The sequence below is a fragment of the Chiloscyllium plagiosum genome, chromosome 1, assembly GCF_004010195.1.
Source record: "Chiloscyllium plagiosum isolate BGI_BamShark_2017 chromosome 1, ASM401019v2, whole genome shotgun sequence".
Taxonomy (NCBI): domain Eukaryota; kingdom Metazoa; phylum Chordata; class Chondrichthyes; order Orectolobiformes; family Hemiscylliidae; genus Chiloscyllium; species Chiloscyllium plagiosum.
This window is the reverse complement of record NC_057710.1, coordinates 23,680,979-23,707,698: the sequence shown is the minus strand read 5'-3', so window position 1 is coordinate 23,707,698 and position 26,720 is coordinate 23,680,979. Positions and strand designations below refer to the sequence as shown.

Below are 26,720 nucleotides of genomic sequence, written 5' to 3'. Positions count from 1 at the left end.
TCCTACACCACACCCCCCTGTCCTCCTCTTACACTGCCCCCCCCCCCGCCCCCAACCTCATCCAACATTACCCCCGTGTTCCCCCAGCCCCGTCCCCTCTCTGGGGCAGCCGGACTGGACACCAACAATAAGACTGCTGCTGCCTTTGTGAGGTAAGTCTCCAAATAGCATGCAGACACAGCCAGAGCACCCCCCCCCCACACGTCTTTTTGACAGATTCCACCTTTGCCTTGTATAGGACGGTGTTAGAGAGATTATCTGGGGAAGGGGGTGTTTAGGGTACACCCCTGTGCAGAACTCCAGAGAAAGTGTGGGGAGAGTGAGAGAGGATGGGCAGTCAGTCATTTGGAGACGGTGCCTGTTTAATCACTGTAAACAAAAGATGCAATCAGTGTTAGAAACACGTCTTCAATGTAACGTTTCTATCGGAACCTCGATCTCCTTCGGATAATCCAATATTCGGACAATTGATATTCAGATAATTGAGGTTCCTCTATACTGGCATTGGAGATAATCCAGAGAAGGTTTACTACTCTCTGGAATTTAAAGAATGAGAGAACCTTTTTGAAACATAGAAGACTTGACAGGATAGATGCAGAAAGGTTATTTTCCCTTCTGGGAGACTGAGACTAAAGGGAACAATGTCAGAATAAAGGGTTGCAAATTTAAGACAAAGTTTAGGCTTTGTCTTTGTGTATTCAGGGCTAAGAGTGACTGATTTTAATTAAATAAGAGAGTTGAAGGTTATAGGAAAAAGGCTAGGAAGTGGAGTTGAAGGTTATCAGATGAGCCATGATCTCATTGATTGGTGGACTATAATCAATGAGTTGAATGACCTACTCTGCTCTTTTGGTGTTATGTTCTTATCTTCCTTTCGATAAAGGGGCCCAAACTTCCTTTATTTTTTACTATTTCAATTGATATCTCAGTTACCTGGTGACCTTGGATACTGGTTTTTCTGTTGTGGATTTCTGCAGTCTTTTCTGAGTTAGTTAGCATGGTGGAATAACCTGAAATGTAATCATTGACACCACATGACTAAAATTGTGCTGTAAGGAGCAGTGTGCATTTCATCAGGCATGTATTTCTTTTTTGGAAGAATGGTTGAGCGTTTTTTTTCTTTGTTTTTAGGATGGTGGAAGTGCTGAGTGAAAGGCAGAGTCCTCCAGTAAGTAGCAGCTATACTAACTCCATCTGTTCAGAATCCGGGCTGTCAAAGCTATTCTTGGGTGGTCAGAATAAATCTCCTTCACCAGGACCCCATTCAGATGCTGGTGTATTTGACGAGAGCAGGCCACGGCCAGGGATTTCCAGTAACCGCACCATGGCATGTCCTCCGTCGGGAACATTATTTCAGACTTGTGGAAACGGGCAGCCAGAAAAGTGTGAGAAAGAGAAATCTCTCCATCAGGAGAAGGTGACAAACATTCTGATGACTGATCCTTCTAAATGTGAGGCCTCACTTCCTGTTAAGGGAGATGCAGCAGTTGGTATTCAGAATAATTCGTCACAAACGTTTAACCCGACTGGTGGTTTTCCATTGAACAAATGTAGTCAGCGAGCTGCCCTGCCTTCAGACCTTTCTGAACACTCGGAATCAAACGATGCCAAAGCTTTATTGGTGAATTCCCGACTCTGTGTTGACGGAAGTGAAAGTGATACAGAAAGTACAACAAGTGACTTAAGCTGTTCATCAGGACTGAGTTCCGACCTAGGATTTGAGCCCTCGACCCCACAGGGTTTGAGGAACTCATCATTCCAGAAGACCTGGTCTCCTAGTCCAAAACAGAGAAGGGAAAGAGGTGAGGTGCTGAGAAATACTGTCTTCAAAGAAAGAAGAGGCAGAGGTGAGTAGTTTGTTTTGTCAGGTAAAATCAACTCTGAATAAGTAGGAACAGGATACACCATTGAGGCCTCTATGGAATAGTACCTTAAGTCTAATCTGCCATTTAGTGGAATGATAGCTGATACATGGCCGAACAACCATGTCTATCCTTCATTATTTTCAAATAACAAATTTGCCAATCTCTGCATCAGTTGCCATTTGTTGAAGTGTTCCAAACGTTTTTTTAATCACCTTCTGATTTTTGAAAAATTACTAACATTTTAACTTGAAAGGACTGGTTGTCATTTTCAGATGTCCTCTCGCTCTAGACTCTGCAATGACAGAAAATAGTTTCTCTCTATCTATCCAATTGGTTTCCTTTTAATTTCCTGAAAGTTTCAGTTGGGTCAGTCCTGAAAGCCCCTCCCCTCCACCGTAAGCAGTCCTTGTAATGTAACTCTAGGAGCCTAGGCATCATTCTGGGCAGCTGGTTCATTCTTTTAAGAATGTGAACATCCTGGCATTGTCGCTTTGTTTTGTCTTGTCTATTTTGCAAGTGACTACCCATATACACAAGATTAGAACTTGCAATCTAGATTGCGACAAGCTATCACTTTGTGGGGCAGTATAACAGCTAAATCTGATTTCCCTTATGACAAACAGTTGAGAACCTAAAGTGACTGTTGGAAGGCCTGCTGTTTATTTTCCTTGTCACCCGTAATCAGCTGTTCCTGAGGCCCATGGTAGTGTTCTCCCACAATGCAGTGACAGCAGGCTTGTAGCAAGGTAGAGCTAGGTTTTATTACTGACCTGGTGCCCTCATTAGCTTATCATCCCAACTGTTGTAACCCTTGTTCTGATTTGATCTTTAAAATCATTCAGGTAGCACCCCTAAGTGTTTATGCATTTGTGCAGCAGACGGTTTAATAGGGATCTGCAGTTGACTTAGATTTTCCACAATTCATTCTCCTGATGAATTGTTGGTATGTTTGGGGTGAGTTGATGGGGGTGACAGACTCCAGCAGTTCCTTGGGGAGGTACAAGCTGGCATTTCCTGACTGGAGGTAGAGGCAGTCATGGAATGGGGCAATATATCAGACTTAGATTACCTACGGTGTGGAAACAGGCCCTGCGGCCCAACAAGTCCACACCGACCCTCCGAAGAGCAACCCACCCAGAACCCCATTCCTCTATGTTCACCCCTGACTAATGCACCTAACACTATGTGCAATTCAGCATGACCAATTCATCTATTCTGCACATCGTTTGGACTGTGGGAGGAAACCGGAGCACCCGGAGGGAACCCACACAGACACTGGGAGAATGTGCAAACTCAACACAGATAGTTGCTCGAGGTGGGAATTGAACCCGGGTTCGTGGCGCTGTGAGGCACCACTGAGCTACCGTGCCACCCCATGCAGTTCCAGATAGATCACTTGCTGTTTGCACTGTTCATTATTCGCCTGAAAGGCTGCTTGGGTATATAAAACACCTCTGGTTGTGCAGTGGCGTGTTTGCTGTATAATAGAGCTGCTACTTTCATGGCTGTTGCTGTATTTTACAGTTGATGCCTCCCAGTCTGTGCTGAATGATGCTCAGAAAGTCCGGGCTTTGCAGCAGAGCGGTGAGTCCTTTCTGCAAGATGGCTCCTGTATTAAAGTTGCTCCTCACCTACACAAGTGCAGAGAATGTCGTTTGTCCACTTACCACCGACGCAGAGATGAGGCAGACTCCAGTGTCTTCTGCAGGTTCTTCCACTTCAGGAAGTGAGTGAGCATTGGATTTTCTAATGGATTGAAAGATGCACAAAACATCTCTGCTTTCTGTCACTTTGCTGTACTCGCGTGGTCAGAGCATGTTTTTCACTGCAAGCCCAACTAGACATTTGGTGTCTGCATGTGCTGTCATGTGCTGCATTGAGCCATTTAGAGCAGAAAGATTTCACTGGAAATTATTTTTGCCAAATGACCAGTCCACATGAAGAATGATCATTGGGCTAAAGCCTGGTCTCACGATTCCAAGGGAACGGCTTCAATGATAGTTTTGGTGCATTTAAATCCACTGGATTGTTGTTGGTGGTGTGTTACCAATGGGGAGGGTAACTTGTAATGAGTGCATGCTATGGCAGGTAGTATTCTTTTAAGCAAAGACCTGTCTGCAGAAATCAAGATTTTAAAACCCAAACATTTGTTATAAAAATGATCACCTTTGGCTTCTCAAGTCATCTATTTACTCCATGTGAGGTTAAGAACACTGGTCTTCTAATTAAATGTAATTTTTATCATTAATCATTTAGAGTATTTAATATTAAAATTAGATTCTCAAATCACTTGGGGTCAAGTAGATGAGAAAGTGTTTTACTCAGAAGTACAAACCTATGAATTAAGAGCAGGAGGAGGCCATTCAGTCCCTTGAGCCTGCTATGTCATTCCTTAAAATTGTGCGCTGATCTGATTATAGCGTGGAATGCACTGCCAGAAAGGCTGTTATAAGTGGTAACTTTCAAGGAAATTGGCGATCTATTTGAGGGAAAAGTAGGAGGATGAGGTAATTAGTAGCTCTTTGCAGAGAACTGACAATGGCACAAGGGGCAATGAGGACTCCTCCAAATATGCTTGGACATTACAAACAGTCACTTGGTAATACTGAATCCAACTGTTGCTGAAATGAGACGTGTTGCCAAAGCTTGCATTTACCAGGTTGTCTGTAAGAATGTTGATCACAACCATTCATACTATAGGTCGAAAGGGTGCTGGTTCAGTTATAAGATTGACTGACTGTGTATGAGGTATTGCCTTGGAGTAATCTTGAGAGATTTGTATTCATCCCAGGCTCCTGATCAACTATATGTCCCAGCCTTTGACTAATCCAAGGAGCATGTTCCTTTAGCTGTTCCGAGTGGGCAGAGCGCCGACTGTTCTTGACCAGTCAAAACCTAACCAAGGTGTGATGAATGTGACTCTGTGATGGGGAAGTATGACCTAAACAGTCCTGTTGAAGATGATCAATTTCATAATAAGACACAGATTTTTAATCAGCTTGTTCAGACATGTTATGACACCGCTTTAGAGCAGGTAGGGTATGAACACAGATCTTCTGGTCACGGGTATTGCATCAAAGTACCATATGAGCCCTTTTGAACATTAGTTTAAGTTTCTGCACCGGTCCTCCAAGTTGACTTGCCATCTGAATCAGCATTTTTTGTTTTTCTCTGGGGAATAAAATGATGTGATTGTTTGAAATTTGGCATTTCTTGTATTTGTCTTGTTCAGTACAGGATAACCTACAGCAACATGTCTGTCTTTTCACCAATATTCAAAGATAATATTCTTTCCACAAAGAGACTGTGTTTGCAGGCTCAAATTGTAAACCATTTCCTATCATTGAAACGTGGCAGCTCTAAGTTTTTCAACAACATTGTCATTTTAGGTTGCATTTTAACAAACATGGAGTGCTTCGCGCAGGAGGATTCCTCACTCCAAACCAGTGTGATCCAGAATCATTACGCTTGTGGATGCCCTCTGATGCTAATATTGATGGTTTGGACCTGGATACCTCTAAGTATATTCTGGCTAATATTGGAGACCACTTCTGCCAGTTGGTCATGTCTGAAAAAGAGGCGCTCAAGTTGGTGGAGCCTTGCAGTAAGCATTTCTGACATTTTCTTTTTATAATTTTTAAATTTTGTAAACTTTCTGCCAGGAGTTTTGTTTTTAAATTTAAGTTTTTTTTAAAATTTGTATCATTTGGCCTGTAACAATTGCAAATCTGTTTAGAAGGTCAAACACCAAACTTTCTACATGCGACAAAGTTATTAATGAATGAAACCTTGTCTGGTGGAACTACGTGGGAATTACAAGATTGAAACTTGCTTGCCTTTCTCACAAACAAGCACTCCTTATACTTTTATATCCATACTCCTTCATTTTACCCTCCCTCTTTGTTTCCTTATCTGCCCAGCCAATCTAATCTTGCATGTTTAAAATGTTTCTGCACCAAGCAGTAGCCAAGTCACCGTCCACAACTTCTCAGTTGAATGTGTGAATTTTCTCTTGTTCTATGTATTGACTGAAGTGCTGTCTGGTATGCAGTGCGGGTTGCACATCCTCTAAATGTCCAAGATGTGTCGATGATGTGGAGTCTCATTGCTGCATATAATGCTGAGAGATTTCATAAAGACTTAAATAGGCTCTTTGTTACTTGTTCTCACATTCTACATTTTTTATAAAAAGCATCATCTGATGCGTGCTGACATTTGATTCTATCTGCCAGTTTTTTTTAAGCTTGTCACTTCCATCATTCCTTCCCTTTTTGTAGTTTCCTAAATATTAAGTTTTTCTTTTAACTACAAACTTTTACACTCTCTAACCAATTATCCAAATCATTGACTTGTTTAAGTTCCATTCCATTATGGGATGATGACATCCTCTTTCAACCTCTCTGTAAAATCTGTCTTAGTTTCCATTGAGTTAGTCGTGACCCTTGTTTAAAATCTTTTTTAATTCAGTCCTCCGCATGATTCCATACATTCTTAGTGATTGCAAAAATTTTAGATACTGGTACCTTTACCAAGATGCTGCTAAACCAGAATGTTGCCCTGTTGTAGGAAGGATATTATTATAGCTGGAGAGGGTTCAGAAGAGTTTTAACAGAATGTTGCCAGGATTGGAGAGTTTGAGTTATAAAAATAGGCTGGGACTTTTTACTGGAGTATAGGTGGTTGAGAAGTGACTGTTACAGAGGTTTATAAAATCTTGAGGGGTATAGATAAGGTGAATTGCAGGTGTCTTCTCTCTAGGATGAGGGAATTTCAACACTATGGGACATATTTTTGAGGCAGGCGGAGAAAGATTTTTTAAAAATCTTGAGCAATTTTTTTGTTTTAAACACAGTGCTTTCATGTGTGAAATGAAGCTCCTGAGGAAGTGTTAGATGTGGGTACAGTACAACGTTTAAAAGACATTTTAGATAAGTACATGAACAGTAAATGTTTGGAGGGATATGGGCCGAGCGCAGACAGGTGGGGCTAGTTTAGTTTAGGATTATGATCAACCTGGATTGATTGGACCAAAGGATGTGTTTCTGTGCTGTACAACTCTGATTCGCTAGAGTTTGGGATGTGGTGAGAGTCTTATAGAAATCTGTAAAATTCTGACAGGGCTAGACAGGGTATATGTAGGAAGGATGTTCCCTGATGTTACCCCTAGCTTGGACTACCGGTCAATGTAAGGATATGGGGTAGGTTATTTAGGACTGAGATGAGAAATTTCTTCACCCAGGGAGTGGTGAGCATGTGGAATTCTCTGCCATAGGATGTGGTTGCGGCCAAAGCATTGAATATTTTCAAGGAGGAGTTAGATACAGTCCTCGGTGCTAAAGGGATCGAAGGGAGAAAGTGGATACAGTATACTGAGTTGGATGATCCTCCTGTTTTCCAGATTTAAAAAATATTTTCCAATTTCTCTGCACTAAAGTGTAAAGTTCGGGCAGGGGGAAGGGTCTTGTTCACTTCTGCCTCCTTGCTCCTTTAGAAAGAATTGCGTGGAAGCGTGCGGTCCGAGGAATTCGGGAGATGTGTGATGCCTGCGAGACCACCCTCTTCAACATCCACTGGGTATGTCCCAAATGTGGTTTTGGGGTGTGTCTTGACTGCTACAAGATGAAGACCACCAATCCACAGCAAGGTAATCTGAGGAAATAAGGATGATGAGGGGAGTTACCCTCTGAGGAGAGGCTGAGCCGCTTGGAATTGTATGCGCTAGGATTTAAAAGAATGAGAGGGGATCTTATAAAAGCATAAAATTATGAAAGGGATAGATAAGATAAAAGCAGGCAAGTTGTTTCCGCAGGTGGGTGAGACTTGGACGAGGGGATGTGGCCTCAAGATTAGGGAGTAGATTTAGGACAGATGAGCAGGAACTGCTTTTCCCAGACAGTCGTGAATCTATGAAATTCTCTGCCCAAGGAAGCAGTGCAGGCAGCTTCATTCAATATATTCAAGACACAGTTGGATGGGTTTTTGCATGGTAGGGGAATTAAAGGTTACGGGGATAATGCAGGTAGGAGGAACTGAGATGATGGATAGATCAGCCATGATCTTAATGAATGGCAAAGCAGGTTCAATGGGCCAAATGGCCGCCTCCTGCTTCTTTTACTATGATACTAGAAATGAACTGGACCAAAATCTTCAGTGATATCAGATAAGGCTTCTGGTACACATATATCTGCATTGGCGCAAATTCTTAATTGTGTCAATGGCCAAGCTGCAGTGATTTATTGAATGTCTGGAATGTTCAGTCCAGTTCCCTGATGATCCGAGTGTTTTGGCAGTGAGATGGCTCCGAGGATTTCCTCAGGTAATCCAGCTTTGTTCACTCTTTGCAGGTGGACTGGGTGGATATCATGGAGATACTTGGAGCAGCAGACCCCAGATGTTGTAAAATGCTCCTTGATCATTGGAGTCAGTGTTGATGCTGATGTAATGGGCTGTGTTAGGAGTGTCACTGCTCTAGAGCCATGTTTTTTACCATGGCAGACTTGATGGGCTGAAGGGCCTTTTGTTGTGCTACAGACCTCTGAATATGTCCAAGCACTTGTACAGCCCGTACTGCTTGCCTTTCGTTAGCTTTTGTTTTTAACATACGTCATTGTGTATTTGGTAAATAATAAACCAGGTGAATGCATTGAATCTAATAGTATTGGAAAAATAATGTCTTTATTACAGAGGTTGAGAAAAGAACACTTTATTTTAAAATAAACATTTTTCCATCCTCCTCCTGCTCCCTCACCACCCTCCCTATGCACAGATTACAAAGAGGAGATGTTTGCTTGGTTGAGATGTGCTAATGGCCACGTCCATGAACCAGAGAAGCTGATGCCAACGCAGATTATTCCCGGTTCAGGTAAATGGGTGTTTAATCACAATTGTGAAGGTTGTTTTGTTGGATACTCACTTGGTCCGTATAAGCTTTGAGGGGTTTACAGGACTGTCATACAGTATAGAAACAGGCCCTATGGCCCATAATATCTGTACCAAACACCAACTGAACTTGATCCAAAGCCCACTACAACCTGTGTTCATCCAGATGCTTCTTGAATGTTGTTAGAGTACCTACTTCCTCCACCCTGTCAGACAGGCACTCTCCACATTTCTCAAATCCTCTGGGTGAAAACATTTTTCCTCTCTTCCCATCTAAGAGGCTTACTCTTCACTTTAAACTTATGTCCTCTGTCTTTCCCCATGGCAGACACATCTGCCCGGACCATGGGGAAAAGACTCTCATGATCTATCTCCATCTATGCCTCTTAATTTTGTATACCTAGACTATTCAGTCTTTCCTTATAATTGAGACTTTCCATCTCTGCCTGGTGAATTTCCTCTGCCCCCTATTCAATGCATTCCCGTCCTGCTGATAAAATGGCAAATGGAACTGCGTACACTCCATTTATGGCCTAAACACAGCTTTATAAAGCTGTAACAAGACTTCCTTCCTCTTGTACTCTATGCTGTGGGCGAATGAAGCTAAACATTTGGTAAGCCGTCTTCACCGCCCTGTTCATCAGTGCTGTCACTTTCAAGGATCTATGGACTTGTACACCAAGGTCCCTTTTTCAGTGCGCTACTGGGACTAACCATTCATTGAGCATGCCCTTCCCTTACTAAACTTCCCATCATGCATCACCTTGCACTTATTAGGATTAAGTTCCATCTCCCCAGTTTGCCAGCTGATCAATATCGGACAAGCATGGGACCATCCTCCTCACTACCAACAACACTGCCAATGTTCATGCAAACTTACTAATTATACCGTCTACAATCACATCCAAATCGTCAATGTACATAAACAACAAGGATCCTAGCACCAACTACTGGTCACAGGCTTCCAGTCGCCATCGCCAACTATGTGGGCAATAATCTTAAGAGGGCACTCCTTACTGACCAAGGGGATATTTCAGTTAATTTGAGTTTTGGGCTTTTGAATGACATTAGTATCTGACATTTATCAGTGATAGACAACAGGGTCTTAAAGTATTGTCCTCTGCCTCACATGAGTTTGCTGTCCTGGGAATTTTAGTGCTAAAACTAATCTGGAGAAGAAAGGCACTTGCTGCTTGTTACCCAGTCAGAGGTAATCCACCATAGTCCTCACTGACCATTAGAGATGAGTTTAACCAGATGAAGGTCACCACTCCTCAGGTAAATGGTGTGTTTGGAAAGGTGGGTTCTTCATGGTAACTTCAGCTGGTGCAGGAATTGAATCTGTGCTGTTGGTATCACTCTGCATCACAAACCAACAATCCAACCAGCTGAGCTAACCAACTCCTTTGGACTGTAGATTGTGAAGGTTTGATCATCGCCCCTTCTAATGTTTGGTTGAGTTGATTCTAATGATCTTATGAAAGGTCAGGTAGGATCCAACACCTTTGATTTGCAACAAAACAGAAGGCCCATGCAGGCTTCACACAAATTAGTCCCTTTTAAGTTTTCGTGTGTGCAGCAACAGAACATAACTTAGACCGTCAGTAAGTTTTTTTTTATAGATATTTTTATTGAAAATTTTAAAATTTTTACAAGCTTACAAATAAAAAAAACCACAAGTATAAACATTAATATACAATTATATCTTAAATAAATAATAACAGAAAAAAGAGATACAGAGAGAAAAAAACAAAACTTGACTAACTACTAATCTAACCTACAACTAACCAGAGTGTATAATTAAGTCTCTTACATTATTCAGGGGGAAAAAAAACGACGGATAAAACAGGAATTGAGTAGTGAGATAAATGCTCAGAATGTGTTAACATTAAATCATAACAAAACCCGTATTCGTGCGGGATTCCTCTCCCAAGGGGCCCTGGACCGGCCAGGTTCGCCATCTCAATTAAATAAAAGCCCTTGTTAGGATGGCTAACCTACAACTAACCAGAGTGTATAATTAAGTCTCTTACATTATTCAGGGGGAAAAAAACGACAGATAAAACAGGAATTGAGTAGTGAGATAAATGCTCGGAATGTGTTAACATCAAATCATAACAAAACCCGTATTCGTGCGGGATTCCTCTCCCAAGGGGCCCTGGACCGGCCAGGTTCGCCATCTCAATTAAATAAAAGCCCTTGTTAGGATGGCCGAAATATCGGTATTTGTGTAATTCAAGAAGGGCTGCCATATTTTATGGAATAATTCTGTCTTTCGGTCAACCATATTTGTAAGGAAGTCAAGGGGAATACATTCCATAATTAATCTGTGCCAATTCAAAAGTCCCGGGGGGCCCTCAGCCACCCAGTTTACCAAAATATTTTTCCTTGCACAGAAAGAGAGAATAGAAAATAATCTCTTCCCGTGCATATCCAGGGAGGGTAAGTTCGAAAAGCCCAAAAGGAGAGATACTGGATCCACTCTCATTTACATTCCTAAGATTTCTGTCAGAGCACTTGCTACTTTAATCCAATATCTACAGATCTTATAACAGGTCCATAAGCAATGTACAAGAGTGCCCACCTCTATTTTACATTTGGGACACATTGGAGATGCTCCTGCCTTAAATTTTGCCAATCGATCCGGTGCTATATGGGCCCTATGAAGTATCTTCAACTGAATGGCCTGAGTTCTGTTGCAGATGGAGATTTTTCTGGCATTTTCCCAAATGTCATTCCACATTTCTGTAGAGATTTCCAGTCCTGATCCTGATCCCATGTTTTAAGCAGATTGTCCATATCTCCCGCTACTTCATCATGTAATAAATGATAAATAGTGCTGTCCGAAGATACCCCCATTGGCCATAACACTCTACATTCTCTATCTAATTTATAAAGACTATCTAATAGCGTAGTCGCCTTCTGTATGTAATCTCGAATTTGGAAGTATCGAAAGAGATCACCATTAGGTAATCTAAATTTCTGATGCAGCTGTTCAAAAGACATCAGGACCCCGTCTTTAAACAGATCCCCTAATCAGGAGATACCCCTGGATCTCCAGAGTTTAAAAGTGGCATCTGTAAGCCCTGGTTGAAACCCCCATGCTCCCACTATTGGAGTACAGGGGGATGTTTTGTGTGAGTTGCCCTCATTTTGCCGCATTATATTCCAAGCTTTAATTGTATTTAATATTATAGGGTTTTTACATTGATTTTCCTCCTGTCTGAAAACAAGAGGTTAATAAGTGGGCATTTTACTTGAGAAGCTTCGATGTCCAGCCAGATTGATTGTGGGTCAGACAAGACCCAATCGGCTATGTAACTTAATAGGGAACTTAACTGATATTTCCTAAAATCTGGGAAATCCATTCCTCCCCTTGCCTGTGGAAGCTGTAGCTTCTTCAGCTTAATGAGGGGCCGTCTATGATTCCAGACGTCAGTATGTTTAGCTACGCATTGAGAGTGGAATTTATAAGAATCTTTGTTGAACCTCATTACTGTTTCACCCCCAAATCCTATCAGCATAAAGTGATGCATTTGTTTGGATTTTGACCAGGATTCTCAAGTATGGAGCTGAGTGTGTGAGTCCAGAAGATGCCATTACCTGCCTGGTGCCACAGTTCTGGACATATGCTGTGGTCTGGGCAGCAGTCTGCAGTTGGGTGGGAAGGTTCAGTGGTCGTGATCCACTGGGAAGGGTAGAACTGGGAAAGAGATTGTTCTTCGGGATTGAGTGGCAGGGTGTAGGGATGGGGCTGGCTTAAAGATCTACCTTGGGGATCCAACACGTGTCTGAAGTTTTTAATAATAAAGAATAAAGCATGAAACTAGTGTTCTGTCCTTGCCCTGTACCTCACTCCTTCCTGCCACAGATGCTAAATTTGTCCAGATCTGGATTGTTGTGCATAGTTTTGGTTCTTTTTGGGGGAAAAAAAAGATGTTTAATTGCATTAGAAACCGCTCAGAGAAGGTTCATTCGGGTCAGCACGGTGACTCAGTGATTAGCACTGCTGCCTCAGTGCCAGGGACCCGGGTTTGATAGCACCCTCTGGCCACTGTCTGTTTGGAGTTTGCATGTTTTCCCCATGTCTGTGTGAGTTTCCTTCCACAGTCCAGGCATGTGCAGGTTTGGTGGATTGGCCATGGGAAATGCGGAGTTACAGGGATAGGGTATAGGTCTGGTTGAGTTGCTTTCTGGATGGGCCAAATGGCCTGCTTCCTACACTGACCTGATTCTAGGAACTCAATCCTGAGGCAAAGGGCTTATCTTATGCAGAAAATTTGAGCAGTTACACTTCGGAGTTTAGAAGAATCAGAGGTGTACATGTGAACATCTCAAGAGAACTTGATAAGTTAGGTGCCAGAGAGACCAGAACTGACGTAGTTTGTTTCCCTTGGTAGACAGATGAGGTGATTATTTTCCTCCATCTGAGATATTGGGCTCTTGCCGAGAAAATAGTGGAGGTAGGGTGACTGACTTTATTTAAGATGGAGTTTACTGTATTTTTTGATAGACAAGGGAGTTGAGGGCTGTGGGGGTTGTGACCACAGCCAGACCAGCCATTAAATGATGGAACAGATTCAATAGACTGTTTGGTCACTCCTGCTCCTGTGTCCTATGTTTCTATGAGAATCATTTTGCTGTCAGGGGCAGCACGATGGCTCAGTGGTTAGCACTGCTGCCTCACAGCGCCAGGTCCTAGGTTCGATTCCAGCCTCGGGTGACTGTCTGTCTGTGTGGAGTTTGCACATTCTCCCAGTGTCTCCGGGTGCTCCGGATTCCTCCCACAGTCCAAAGATGTGCAGGTCAGGTGAATTGTCCATAGTGCTAGGTATGTTGGTTGGAGGAAGGTGGGTCTGGGTGGGTTGCTCTTCGGAGGGTCGGTGTGTACTGTTTCCACATTGTAGGGAATCTAATCTAATCTTTCCTGGAGTGTACGTTTAGCCTCTAGTTTGTGAGGGACAGAAGCTCTGCTCTAATATAAAACTGTAATTAATGGAAATATTAAATGATCTTAAGAATACAGCCTGTGTATGTATTTCTAATGCCATACATAGTTCCAGTTGAATGCAGCATTTTTAGTTGCCTTGATATTCGCACAAACTGGCAGTAGATTTTAGATAATCTTCTGAGTAAGTCTCTCGCTCATGTCCAGTGAATAAAGCTTTACCTTGCCTGTCAATGATTGAACTGAGCCATCGTGCTGCTTTTTGGATTCCAGCTGGGCACAGCCCTGTTTATGTAACTTGGCTTTGCTTGCTGACTTCCAGAAATAATTGTATGCACACCTGACGCAGCTTAGCAACAATCTGAATTTATGTGAATGCATTAAATGCAGGGATTAACTAAAGTTGTTCTCGTGATGATATTGTTGATCCATTCAGATGACCTTTACTTAATCCTTGTGTCTTTTCCATTTTGTTTCAGCCCTGTATCAGATTGGAAACATTGTACATTCGACGAGGGGGAGATGGGGCATAAAAGCCAACTGTCCTTGTACTGTGAGAAAGAACAAGCCATTGTTTAAGCCTCCTGTGACCAGTGAGGAAAATCAGGTATAGAATGTAACAAATCATTGGAAGTTTTATGATTTCAGTAGGTGCAAGTATTCTGCAAATTCAGTGTGCGGGTTTCCTTTAAGGCTGTTATGTTAGATGGCGACAGATCTGTTTCCCACATTTCCTTTGATCTACCCTCCAGCTGTGCCTTCACAGATAGGAGTCCACCATGACCCTCACATCTGTGCACGTTGTCGTGCTGCAAGTTGTTGGCGTTTGCTGTGTGCTAACTTCGTTGCTATCTTTCCCATGTTGCAGCAGTGACTGCAGCAGAAAAATACACAATACTTTCTGAACCTTGATGCTGTCAGGTAGCATTACTCCTTCCGAATTGCACAGCGATGTCAGCCTACATTGTGTGCTCTTGACTCTGGGATGCATCCATAATCTCCCGAATCAGATCTCAGAAACGACAATACAATTAACTATTATTGTAAAAGTCACAGTAATCGTTTTTTTTTCCGCCATGACTGAGATTCACACCGACCTCATGATGGAGCAGTAATTCAGCCTCAACTATTTTTATTCTTAATTGATTACTGTCTGAATTCTTGTTAATTTGTGCATGGGCCTGTATGCTTGAACCTGTAGTTCTTTAATATTGACTTGTGCGGTTGAGATTGAAGGGGACAGCTTTGTGTGGCCTGCTCTTCTGTATTGTTGAATGGCTTTATGAAGTTTGCCAAAATAGAGCCATGCTTCAGCCTGGTATGATGACTAGGTAGTCACCTGTTGCAGCATGGGACAGGATAGTGACTCTGCTGTGTTTGAACCTATTGTGCATATTGTTCATTTGCTGCTTCTTTCACTTGGGCTCTGTCTTCCAATTGTTGTCCCTATCTCAGTGAAGACAAAATGCTGCTTTTGAGTGAGGTACTAAAAACCAGTTTGACAAACAGCTAATGAAAATAATCTGAAGTTTTTTCATTGTTAATGTGAATTTTCCTCTGTTCCCCTTGTTGTTTTGAAGTCCCTAACGTGCCCACCCCCCCCATTCCCTCATTTAATGTCCCTTTAAAGGGGTTTTCTAGATGTATGTTAAGCTGTGAATAGACAAATTTGATTATAATCCTTCTGAAGAGATATCTAGTATGATAGATGAAAGGGTACCAGTCGATATAATACATTTGGAATTTTTTTTTATTCATACATGGATAAGGGCATGATAGTCTGTATTTACCCAGAGGGCAGTTAAGAGTCAACCACATTATGGGCCTGGAGTCATATGTAACCCAGACAAGGTAAGGACATTAGTGAAACCAGATGGGTTTTTTCTGACAATGGATTTATGGTCATCATCAGACTCTTTAATTTCAGATTTTTAATTGAATTCAAATTCCACCATCTGCTGTGGGAGGATTCGAACCTGGGTCCCACGAACATTATTTGGGTCTCTGGATTAACAGTCCAATGATGATACCACCAGGCCATTGCCTCCTCTTCCAGAAGGCATTTATAATGTAACACATGATAGGCTACTAATTAGTATTCAAACCCATGGTGTTGAGGGTGGTATACCACTGTGAATAGAGGATGAGCTAATAGAAGGCAGATTGGGTAAGAGGGGTATTTTCAGGGTGATGACCTGAGCTAGTGGAATGCCCCAGGGGTCAGTGCTGGGGCCACAATTATTTGGAATGTATATCAATGATAAGATGAAGAAAGTGCATTTACTGTAGCCAAGTTTGTGGATGATACAAAACTCGGTCGGAATGCAAGTGGTGAGGATAAGCCAAGTTTTGTGAGACTTGAAGAAACCAATATTATTTAAATGGAGAGGGGGTGCATAGGGATTTAGAAGTCTTTTTACATAAAACTGGTGTCCAAGTTCAGCAGGTAATCAGGAAGGTAAATTAAATTTACCTTTGTACACCATTTCCTTTGAATTAAAATTGGGAAGTTTTGCTAAAACTGTACACGGCACCAATAAGACTACAATTAGAATATGGTGAAGGAATGATCTACTGGCACTGGAGGCAGTTCAGAGAAGGTTCACTGGTTTGATCCCTTGGGCCTGTCTTATAAGGGGAGGTTGAGTAATTTGGATGTGGACTCACTCATGTTTAGAAGAATGAAAGGTGATTTTATTGAACTATACAATATTCTTAGATGGTTTGAAACTGTATTTAAAGGTGGTTTTCCTTCCATGGGAGAGTCTTGGACCAGAGGTCATAACCTCGTAGTAAGGTGTTACCATGGAAGACTGAGGAGGAGGAGGAATTCCTTATGAGGATAGTGAGTGTGGAGTTCTTTGTCACAGAAGGCTGGTGAGGCCACATACATTCAAGTTCAAATAGACAGACAGGGTTTTGGTCAGTGAGCGGAGTTGAAGATCAGATCAGCTGCAATCTCATTGAATGGCAGAACAGACTTAATGGGCTGAATGGCCTGCTTTTGTATTTTGTGGTCTTTTGGAATATACAGTAAAAATCATTCCAAATGTCATTTCTTTTTGTTTCAGAAAGTAAATAACAGTGTGGTTTCCAATGACACTCCAACCTGTAATAAACCACCAGCCTCTGAATGCAAGTCCATGCTGAGTGCGACGAACAGCAGCAGCAGTGCAGCTCCTGTCTCTTCTCCATTGCTGAGAAAGGAAGAGAACTCTCCCTTCAACTGGATGATGGGCATTGGTGATGTTAAAGGCAAGGAAGAGAATAAATAGAATCTTTCCTTCTAATATGCATCAATTCTCTCTAACCCCTCTAATTCCCACCCCAAATTCCCCTTCCTGTCCACATAGCTATTCCACGTGCCTCAGTTGCGTCAGCCCTCACCACCTTCCCTCTGATCTACAAATCCAGTCAATCCAATTCACTACCAAGAACTGTAGCATGCTCTCCACAGACTTCTGCCTCCTTTCCTGTGCAACCACTTGCACCCCACCACGTGGTTACCAGAGCTGTGCTCCCTCCCTCTCGTGCTCCCTTAGGCTCTGTCTCATTCTTTACAAAACATGATTATAAAAATCATGTGGAGTATGGATAGGGTGAATAGCCAAGGTCTTTTTTCCAGGGTAGGGCAGTCTAAAACTGGGGGGGCATAGGGTTTTAAGGGAGATGGGGAAAGATATAAAAGAGACTTGAGGGGTAATGATTTTCATGCTGCGATGGTGCATGTATGGAATGAGCTGCCAGAGGAAGTGGTGGAGGCTGGTACAATTATAACACTTCAAAGGCACCTGAATGGGTACATTAATAGGAAGGGTTTAGGGGGACATGGGCCAAATGCTGGCAAATAATACTAGTTTGGATTGGGATGTCTGGTTGATAAAAACATGTTCGATCGGAACGTCTGTTTCCATGCTGTATAACTCTATGAATATGACTGTGAAGTAGCAAAATGATTGCTGGAATTTTCTACCCACATCATAGGTTATATGAGACATGTACTAAAGTTTGAGGTCAGTTGAAGACGGGAATTAGAATGCGAAAAGTATATGCACTTATCAAGTATATGCACTTCCTGTAATCATTGCAGTTATTTTTGATAAGCTTACACTAATGTCCCAACACAATATTTTAGTATGACTATTGTCCCAGTTCAATAATCTAGCCAATGAAAGCAGTAAGAACCAATGCTGACATTAAAAAAAGCAACACACAATCGGCTCATAAAATTTACAGCACCTTCTAAAGTCCTGGAATGAATTACGAGAGAGTAATCACTCATTACATAAATTGCCTGAGCTTTGCACCTGACTTTGATTTTGGAAATTATGGTCTGTTGAGTAAATGGTTTGACTTAGAAACTTGCCTCCCAATTGCTGCAGTGGTTTGAGGTTTGTATGCAAATATTGACTTGGATCATTTTTGGAAAGGTGGAAAATCAGGCACGTTGATGATTGGGAATTCTCATTGCTCACCTGCATCCTCTACTGGTAGGAGTGGGATATTGCAGCAGTAATTCTTGAAAAGACTTCAAATTTTTACAATGGTTAAAAAAGTGGAATTGATGCAAATCCTCAGCAGGTCTGGCTGAGTCTGGCTGAGTCTGTGGAGAGACAAAGAAAGCTAATGCTTCAGTTCAAGGACTTTTCTTTAGAACTTAATGTTCAGTGCTAGGAGACACCCTGATTCTCTTTCCCAGGACTTTAAACCTCTCATTTAAGGAGGTGAATTTGAGGAGTTGGTAGAGCAGAACAGGTGCAGATGCAGTTGCATCACCTGGGCAGTTGAGGGTGGGTGATAAATGCTGTCCTAACCAGTGATGCCCATGTCCCGTGAACAAATAGAAGAGTATATTTTCTGTGCTTCCCAAAATATCTATTTGATTCTTTTTTAACATTCTGGATATCCAAACACCAAAAAAATCAACTTGCTTTTGCTCAGTTATTTTAAGTTTGCTGGAATTAAATGTTTAAAACTTAACTTCAGAAACTAAATCAATTCAGAGTTTGGCCATGTAACTAAAATTCTGACATTTGCATGGTTAGTTACATTAACTCTGCACCCTTCCTGCAGGAAACCTCCAGCAGCCTTCGGTGAATAAAGAGATGAAACCTGTGGGCCTGTTTGACTCCTTCAGCACTTTGTCGAAGCCTTTGGCATCGCTGCAAACGTTCAACAGCTTGTTAACTCTCTCTCCCAGTAGCTGCAACACAACCAGCTCATTGAGAAATCTCCTCTCCACCAGCTCAGGGAAGGTAAGCTTCATTTCTCCGCATTGGGTATCTGTTGTCTGTTTGGCTGACCGCTGCTTTTCCTATTTGTTTTAGAGTTGCATGTTTTCTTTTAAATTGTGTGATGGAAGTACACTAAACCATCACCATGTCTTTTTCTCGGATATGGCAATTATGGTTTTGGATTCATAATCTAACGACAGTCCATTTAACACTCTGGCATAGTAAATTTTGAAATTGAATTTAATTACATGATTACCAAAAGAAAAATAATACACTAACTTCTATCACAAACTAGTTCACTAATATTCTATAGGGAGACTGACAAATTATTGCTACTTACCTGTTGCTCCAAACCTATGTTGCACGTTGGAGTCTCAATATTCTCAGGGTCACACAAGCCTGAGTGTTGAGTTCACTACATCTGAGCCTGTGAATGGATTAGAAAGGAAGAAAAACAAGGACACAGATTATGGAGGAGTCCCACACCTCACTTCCACCAGTGTTAAGTGGGTTTCCTTTTTCATAGATCCAAGCAAGGAATCAATTAACTCCCATTGCATGGTTCCCTTTTTAACCTCAACTAACCTGATATATTAACATTTGAGTTAAAATGCAGTTGCTTCAAGAAAGTGGCTCATTATGATATTTTCAAGGCAACTTGGGATCAGCAGTAAATGTAGTCTTGCCAAATCCTGACATTAAATGCATTAAACATGATTGAGAATCTGCCAAGCCAACGTGAAGCTGCTTCCGCATCAGTCATCTTTGAAGCATCTGTTGAAATGATTAGTCTGAAGTTAATGGAGAAATTTTGTTGAGTTGGTCTCTCGTTGTTTGTAGAAGTTTGGTTGAACCAATGCTGTTCCTGTAAAAGGAGATGAGTGTTTAGATTTTGATGTTTTCTTTAAATGTTTGTGTTAGCCTGATATAGGATCCAGTACCACCTCCAACCTCCTGGATGACATCTTTGCCTCACTGGTGCAAAACAAACCGTCCAGAAATGGATCAACTGCAGCAAGCAAAACTGGTGATACCCGAGAGTTCCACAAGGCTGCGCCTGGAAAAGTGCTGATTTTTGGCTCTGATACCCCGCATACCTGGTACTGCGGTGGCCGTTTGCTGTGCTTACAGGATCCGAGCAACAAGAACAATTGGAATATCTTCCGAGAGTGCTGGAAGCAAGGACATGTAAGTGTGGCACCTGGAAAGCAAAGACCAGGGTTGTGGAATCATTCACACGAGACGCAGTATTGATTGTTATTGACCTTGCAGAAATCAAGTCAACATAGCATTACTTTAGTAGTGCTCGAGGGTCTTGTGGTACAATGGTAGTATTCCTCCTTCAGGGTCAGAAGATCTTGGTTCAAGTCTGACCTGCTAGGTAGTCGCAGAGTCGTACACATGGAAGCAGACCCTTTGGTCTAATCAGTCCATGCTGACTATAATCCCAAACTAAAGTCCTACCTGCCTATCATATCCCTCCACCTTTCTTATTCATGTACTTACCCAAATGAATTTAAAAGTTGTAACCGTACTCCCATCCACCACATTATCTGGAAGTTCATTCCACACACGAACCACTCTCTAAGTTAGTGTATCATAACAAATCCCAACAGGGTGACTAAAAATTACTTTTTAATCTGATGTTGAGAGCAGTAAGAAAATAAGAAACTCCTGTTCCTTTGGGTAGAATTACAATTTTCTTCCTTCCTTTCTGGTATTTTGTTTTCTTTGATTCTCTCGCACTAACTGCTTTCTTCTTTATCTTGTGTGCCCAGCCAGTGGCTTGGTTGCAGAACCTACTCCTTATATTGTCACAAATATCAAATCATTTACTCAATAGTACCCAGATTCACTTAATTATCATCATTCAGACTCCTGAGGACTGCCTAATGCCTTAGTCGCAGCACCTGTTGTTCCTTCTTGTGTCAGTAGGCCACACAATTCAACCAAATAGAGTCCATGTTTCACACTGGGCATCTTCATTTTAGGGGAGGTGATGGCCTACTGATATTACCCCAAAGCTGTTAATTCAGAGACCCAGGTAATATCCTGGGGACTGGAGTTCCAGTGCTACCACTGCTGATGGTAGAATTTGAATTCGATTTTAAAAATCTGGAATTAAGAGATTGATGACTACGGAACTGTTGTGGAGTTGAGACCAGGACAAAATCACCGGTGATCATGTTAAATAGTGGAGCAGGCTCAGAGGGCTGAATTGCTTACTCCCACTCCTAAATCCGAATGTTCCAGTGTCATTAATCAGACCAGGTAGTATTTAGTGAGGCAGTTCTAACTTTTGTGGTGCAGTGGTCATCTCCCTATACCTGAGCCAGAAGACAAGTCCTATCTGTGTCTGTCATAATATATCTGAACAGGTTGGTTCATTTTTTTAAAAATCTAGCTTTTGCTGCCTGAAGTTCATTAACCCTGTGTTGGATCCAGCTTAAATACATTCTAAAAGGCTATTGCTGCCATCTGCCCTGTTTCCTGACTAGGTGTCTGTATATTTTTTACTTTTTCCATTGTTTTGGTCAGTTAGTTTATTTATACTTAACCACTTACTCACTCATTCTTGCATATGAATTATTCCCCTTGCAATAAATGCCAGCATTGCATTTGTGTTCCTAATCACTTGCTGTATCTGCAGATTAACGTTTTGTGATTCACACACACACACACACACACACACACACACACACACACTCCATCTAAATAATGTACTGCTTTTCTATACTTCCTGCCAAGCAGGAAGACTGTGCAGCATCCTCTTGTCCTCTTCACACCTTACTTTTCCACGTATATTTGTTTCATAACAAATTTAGCAACCATTCATTCCATTCCTTCTTGCAAATCATTGAAAGAAATTGTGAATAATTGAGACCTCAGTGGTGATCCATGTGGGAGTCAATTTATCACAACTTGCCAAGCTGAAAATTACCCATTCAGACTTGCTCGTTTCACAGAATCGTAGAGAATAGGTGCAGGAGTAGGCCATTTGGCCCTTTTTTGAGCTTCCACCACCATTCATGGCTGATCATGCAATTTCAGTATCCCTCTCCTGCCTTCTCTCCACACCCTTGATCTCTTTACCTGCTCCCTCTTGAGTATATCTTAAAAAAAACTGGCTCCAACAGCTTTCTGTCGGAGAAAATTCCACAGGTTCACAACTCTGAGTGAAGAAATAATTCCTCATCTCAGTCCTGAATGGCTTACCCCTTATTCTGAACTCTTTTTTTCCCCCCCCAACATTGGAAATATTCTTCTTCCCACATCTAGTCTGTTCAGTCCCCTCAGGATTTTGTACGTTTCTATGATATCCCCCGCCTCATTCTTCTAAATTCCTGTGAGATCTAGCCCATTTCGATCCAGTTGTTCCTCATGTCAGCCCTGCCACCCCAGGAATCAGACTGGTGAACCTTTGTTGGACTCCCTCAATAACAAGAATGTCCTTCCTCAGAGTAGGAGACCAAAACTGCACACAATACTCGAGGTGTGGCATAACTGCAGCAAAACATCCCAACTCTTATACTGAACCTAGCTTTCCTCACTGCCTGCTGCACCTGCATGCCAGCCTTCAGCGACTGTTTCACCATGACACCCAGGTCTTGTTGCACCTCACTTTTTCCCAAACTGCCACCATTCAGATCAGCTGCCTTCCTATTTTTACCAAAGCAGATAACCTTCCATTTATCTACATAATTTGCATTTGACAAGTATTTGCCCAATTCGCCAGCCTATCCAAGTCACCCTACAGCCTCTTAGCATCCTCCTCACAGTACACACTGCCACCTAGTTTAGCGTCGTCTGCAAATTTCGTCGTCCAAATTGTAAATGTATGTTGTGAATAGCTGAGGTCCCAGCACTGAACCCTGCAGTACCCTACTCATCACTGCCTGCCGCTCTGAAAAGCACCTGACTATTTCAACTCTCTACTTCCTGTCTCCACTTAGTTCTCTCCCCATGTCAATACATTACCTCCCCTACCTTGAGCTTTAATTTTCATTTACAAATCTCTTGTGTGGGACCTTGTCAAAAGCCTTTTGGAAGTCCAGATGCAGAACATCCACTGTTTGACCTACGACCACTACTGGTCACATCCTCAAAGAATTCCAGGAGATTTGTCAAGCCTGATTTCCCTTCAGTGAATCCATGCTGACCTGAATCAATCCTGTCACCATTTTCCAAATGCTAAGTTATTACATCATTAATAATTGACTCCATCTTCTCTTCCCCCCCCCCCCCACCACTGATTTCAGGCTAACTGGACTATAATTCTCAATTTTCTCTCCCACCTTTTTTATTAAAAGATGGGGTTACATTAGCTACTCTCCAGTCCATTGGAACTCTTCCAGAGTCTATGAATGTTGTAAAATGATCACCAATGCATCTGCCACTTCCTTAAGTAATCTGGGATGCAGAGCATCAGGCCCTGGGAACCTGTCTGGTTTTAATCCTATCAATTTCCCCAATACCATTTCCTGGATAATAAGGATTTCCTTCAGTTTCTTTTTCATGCTTGACTCTCTGTCCCCAGCATTTCCAGAAGGATACTTTGTGTCATTTTTAGCGAAATCTGATCCAAATTTGTTTTAGCTAATCCGTTCTCTATCCATCGTATGATGATGCAGTTACTTGGTAGCATTGCCTTCTATATTCTATCTTGTCCAGAAGACAGGATAGCACAATTTAGTTTTGATATATTCCACTTTAAAAATGAACAAAAAATGCTGTATGGTATATCATTCCATATTGTTTCCAAAATGGGATCATTATAAACAACCCCTCTTTCCCTACCACACTCACTGATCTTCTGCAGAAACATCACCAAAAATCATAAAGTTGCTTTGTTAAGGATCAACAATATTTTGAACGACTTGATGTAGAATTTTTTCAACTACCTCCCTTGATGTATTAATACTGAGTGACTTTGAAGCATTTAGCAATCATCTTATTAGAACCCATGGTGGGGAGCCATTATGTTATTACTTTTCAAGTGATCATAGATAGGTTTGTTTCATTTTGTAAAGCCATCTTTTTAGAATGAATTTGAATGCTTCAGTTAAATTTTAGCTCTGCATTCTTACAAAATCAAGAAACGTAGAATGGTTGGCATCTTATAGATGATGTACACTGCTGCGATTGAGCATTGTTGGTGGAGGGGATGGATGTTTGAGGATGTGGTGTCAATCATGTGGCTGCTTTGACCTGGATGGTGTCAAGCTCCTTGAGTGGTTTTTTTTTTTGTAGTTGCACCCATCAGGGCAAGTCCATGACACTCCTGACTCTTGTCTTGTTGGTGGTGGGCAGGCTTTGGTGAGTTACTCACTGCGGTATTCCTAACCCATGACCTGCTCTTGTTTCCATTCTATTTATATCAAAACTCCAGTTGAGTTTCTGGTTGATAGTAACCCCCAGGATGTTGATAGTGATGGTAACATAATTGAATGACTAGTGGCAATGATTAGATTGCCTCTTATTGGAGATGGTCATTGCCTGACATCTGTGTAGCATGCATGTTACTTGCCACTTGTCAGCCCAAGCCTGTATACTGTCCCGTATGTTTTCCAGTTCTTCATAGCGGATGAATATGAAAGACATTTCCAAGGTTTATCCTGTTTTACAGATCATTTATGAAGAGAAATATAGCTGCCAATCATAATCAGCCTGTCTTCTCTTGTCCAGCCAACATTTTAGCCCTGTTCTCTTCATCTTAACCGTCCCTACCCTGTACCATATGTAGTAGCTTTTTGATGTGGCACCTTGTCACATGTATTCTGGAAATTTAAAAACAGCACCTCCTACAGGTTCCTCTTCATCTACATTCCTTGTTAACTTCAAAGAACACCAATAAGTGAATTGGATTTCTCTTTCATGTTGATTGTGCTTGGCTACATTGAAAATTTTATAACTGCCCCACTGTAAGCTCCTTAATATATTCCAGCATTTCCCTTGTGGCAGATGTTATGCTTACTGACCAGTGGCTTTCTGTCTCTCCATTTTTGAATTTGTGATTTTCCCGATCGGATCGAAACATTCCCAGTTATGGATGAATCACCACAAGTTACCTTTAATTTGGCTATTTATTAAGAAACCTCACGGACAATCAAATACAGAAACCATGATTTAAACTTTATTGCATGTAGAAACCAAAACAAGACCCCTCAGTAAGCAAGTTAAATCTTATAACCCAACTTGGCAGTTACCAGATTAATGGTGGAATCTGAGCAGGATTTCACCAACAGTGTCTGTCTGTAGAAATGTCCAGGGTTCAATCCTTGTGCAGTGTCGATGTTAAGTTCAGCTTCTGACTTGTTCCAATTGTTGGATTTTTATACGATTTTCTCTCTTTCAAGTTTGTGGTGAGACATTATTGATAATTTAATATGTTCTTTCATCCCTAGCATTGGTTACATTTCTGGAGACATCAAGTCTGCAGCTTGCCTTCTTATCAGAAGTAGCTCCCCTGTTTCTTATTACAATCAGGGTTCGCTGTTTAAAACACAGTTTTTACTTCAGTTTAACTCCTTAAATTCTTCTACAGGGCAATCAGTTATCCTTGTGGCAGTAAAGCATCCAATTTATCAAGCAGGTGTCGAAGCTATTTTGTTCCTGTCATGTCACCAAGGCGTGCCTGATTTGTTTTCAGTCTCTGTGTAACAGCTTATCTTTGTCCTTTCCATCTTGAGAAACAGTTTATTCCAGAAAGAGTTATTGCTGACTCTTTCAAACCATGAATAGTTTTAAAAGTTGTGAAGTATACGTTGCCACACCCAAAATAGTGAATTTTGAAAAAAATGCTTGTACGGCCACAACACTTATTGTAACGCAAAAGATGTTCCTGTAGAAACCTTTTGTTTTCTATGTTGGCTGGCTTCCTCGTATTCTAATTTCTCTCTCACTAATATTTTAATGGTTCTTTGACATTCTTTGTATTCTGTCAATACATTCGGTATACCACAATTCTTTATAAAATTGTCGATTTTTTAAAAAAAAATCGAATGTGTTCAGATATTATGAAGCACCCTCTGGAACTGGTGGGACCTGAAGCTGGGTTCCTAACGCAGAGGTGGAAACACTCCTGTTGTGATCATGTTAATACATAAGAAGTTGTTGATTTTTATAGCAATTTTCTGACAGTTTGAGTTTGTAAGTAAGCAACAGTTTAGATATGATGCATTCTTTAATTAGATAAAGTGTAGAACTGTGACAGTTGACTGATACCAGAAGACACAGGCTGTGCACCTGGGTCTTCCTCCCCTTCCGTTCTGTCAGCCATCTGCTCAATGAAGACTGTTCTGAGGTCCCGCTCAATGAGAACTGTAGCCTACAGGGTCTGCTTGAGAACTGCTGTCTGAGGATCCTCCTCTGGCCTAGGGACTTATTGTTATAATTCTAGGGGCTTGTTATTTTCTGCATTGATCAAATGTCTGAACCCTTTTGGCCAGTAGCCAAGCAACCACTACTCATGTCAGATGACTGTTGTCCCTTTGCCCACTTCTGTTTGAAGGTTAGTTTTTATTCCTTTTTAGAACAAAACCTTATTTTCAAAAATCATGTCTCACAAACTTGATTGAGTTTTTTTGAAGAAGTAACAAAGAGGATTGATGAGGGCAGAGCAGTAGATGTGATCTGTATGGACTTCAGTAAGGCGTTTGACAAGGTTCCCCATGGGAGACTGATAAGCAAGGTTAGATCTCATGGAATACAGGGAGAACTAACCATTTGGATACAGAACTGGCTCAAAGGTAGAAGACAGAGGGTGGTGGTGGAGGGTTGTTTTTCAGACTGGAG

The 26,720-nt window shown here is 41.6% G+C and overlaps 1 protein-coding gene across 2 annotated transcripts in view; it reads left to right on the top strand.

The window, feature by feature from the left end:
* The window catches only part of LOC122557137 (lysine-specific demethylase 3A-like), an 86,932-nt gene that overhangs the window by 30,647 nt on the left and 29,565 nt on the right, over positions 1-26,720 (top strand). The window contains exons 9-17 of one of the 2 annotated variants that reach the window (XM_043704524.1): positions 1,132-1,847; positions 3,390-3,591; positions 5,255-5,469; positions 7,357-7,509; positions 8,632-8,727; positions 14,172-14,299; positions 16,764-16,947; positions 18,766-18,947; positions 19,848-20,114. In XM_043704524.1, coding sequence (XP_043560459.1) covers positions 1,132-1,847; positions 3,390-3,591; positions 5,255-5,469; positions 7,357-7,509; positions 8,632-8,727; positions 14,172-14,299; positions 16,764-16,947; positions 18,766-18,947; positions 19,848-20,114 — 2,143 coding nt within the window. The remainder of the gene's footprint in view (positions 1-1,131; positions 1,848-3,389; positions 3,592-5,254; positions 5,470-7,356; positions 7,510-8,631; positions 8,728-14,171; positions 14,300-16,763; positions 16,948-18,765; positions 18,948-19,847; positions 20,115-26,720) is intronic. The other variant, XM_043704611.1, reaches the window with a different exon arrangement.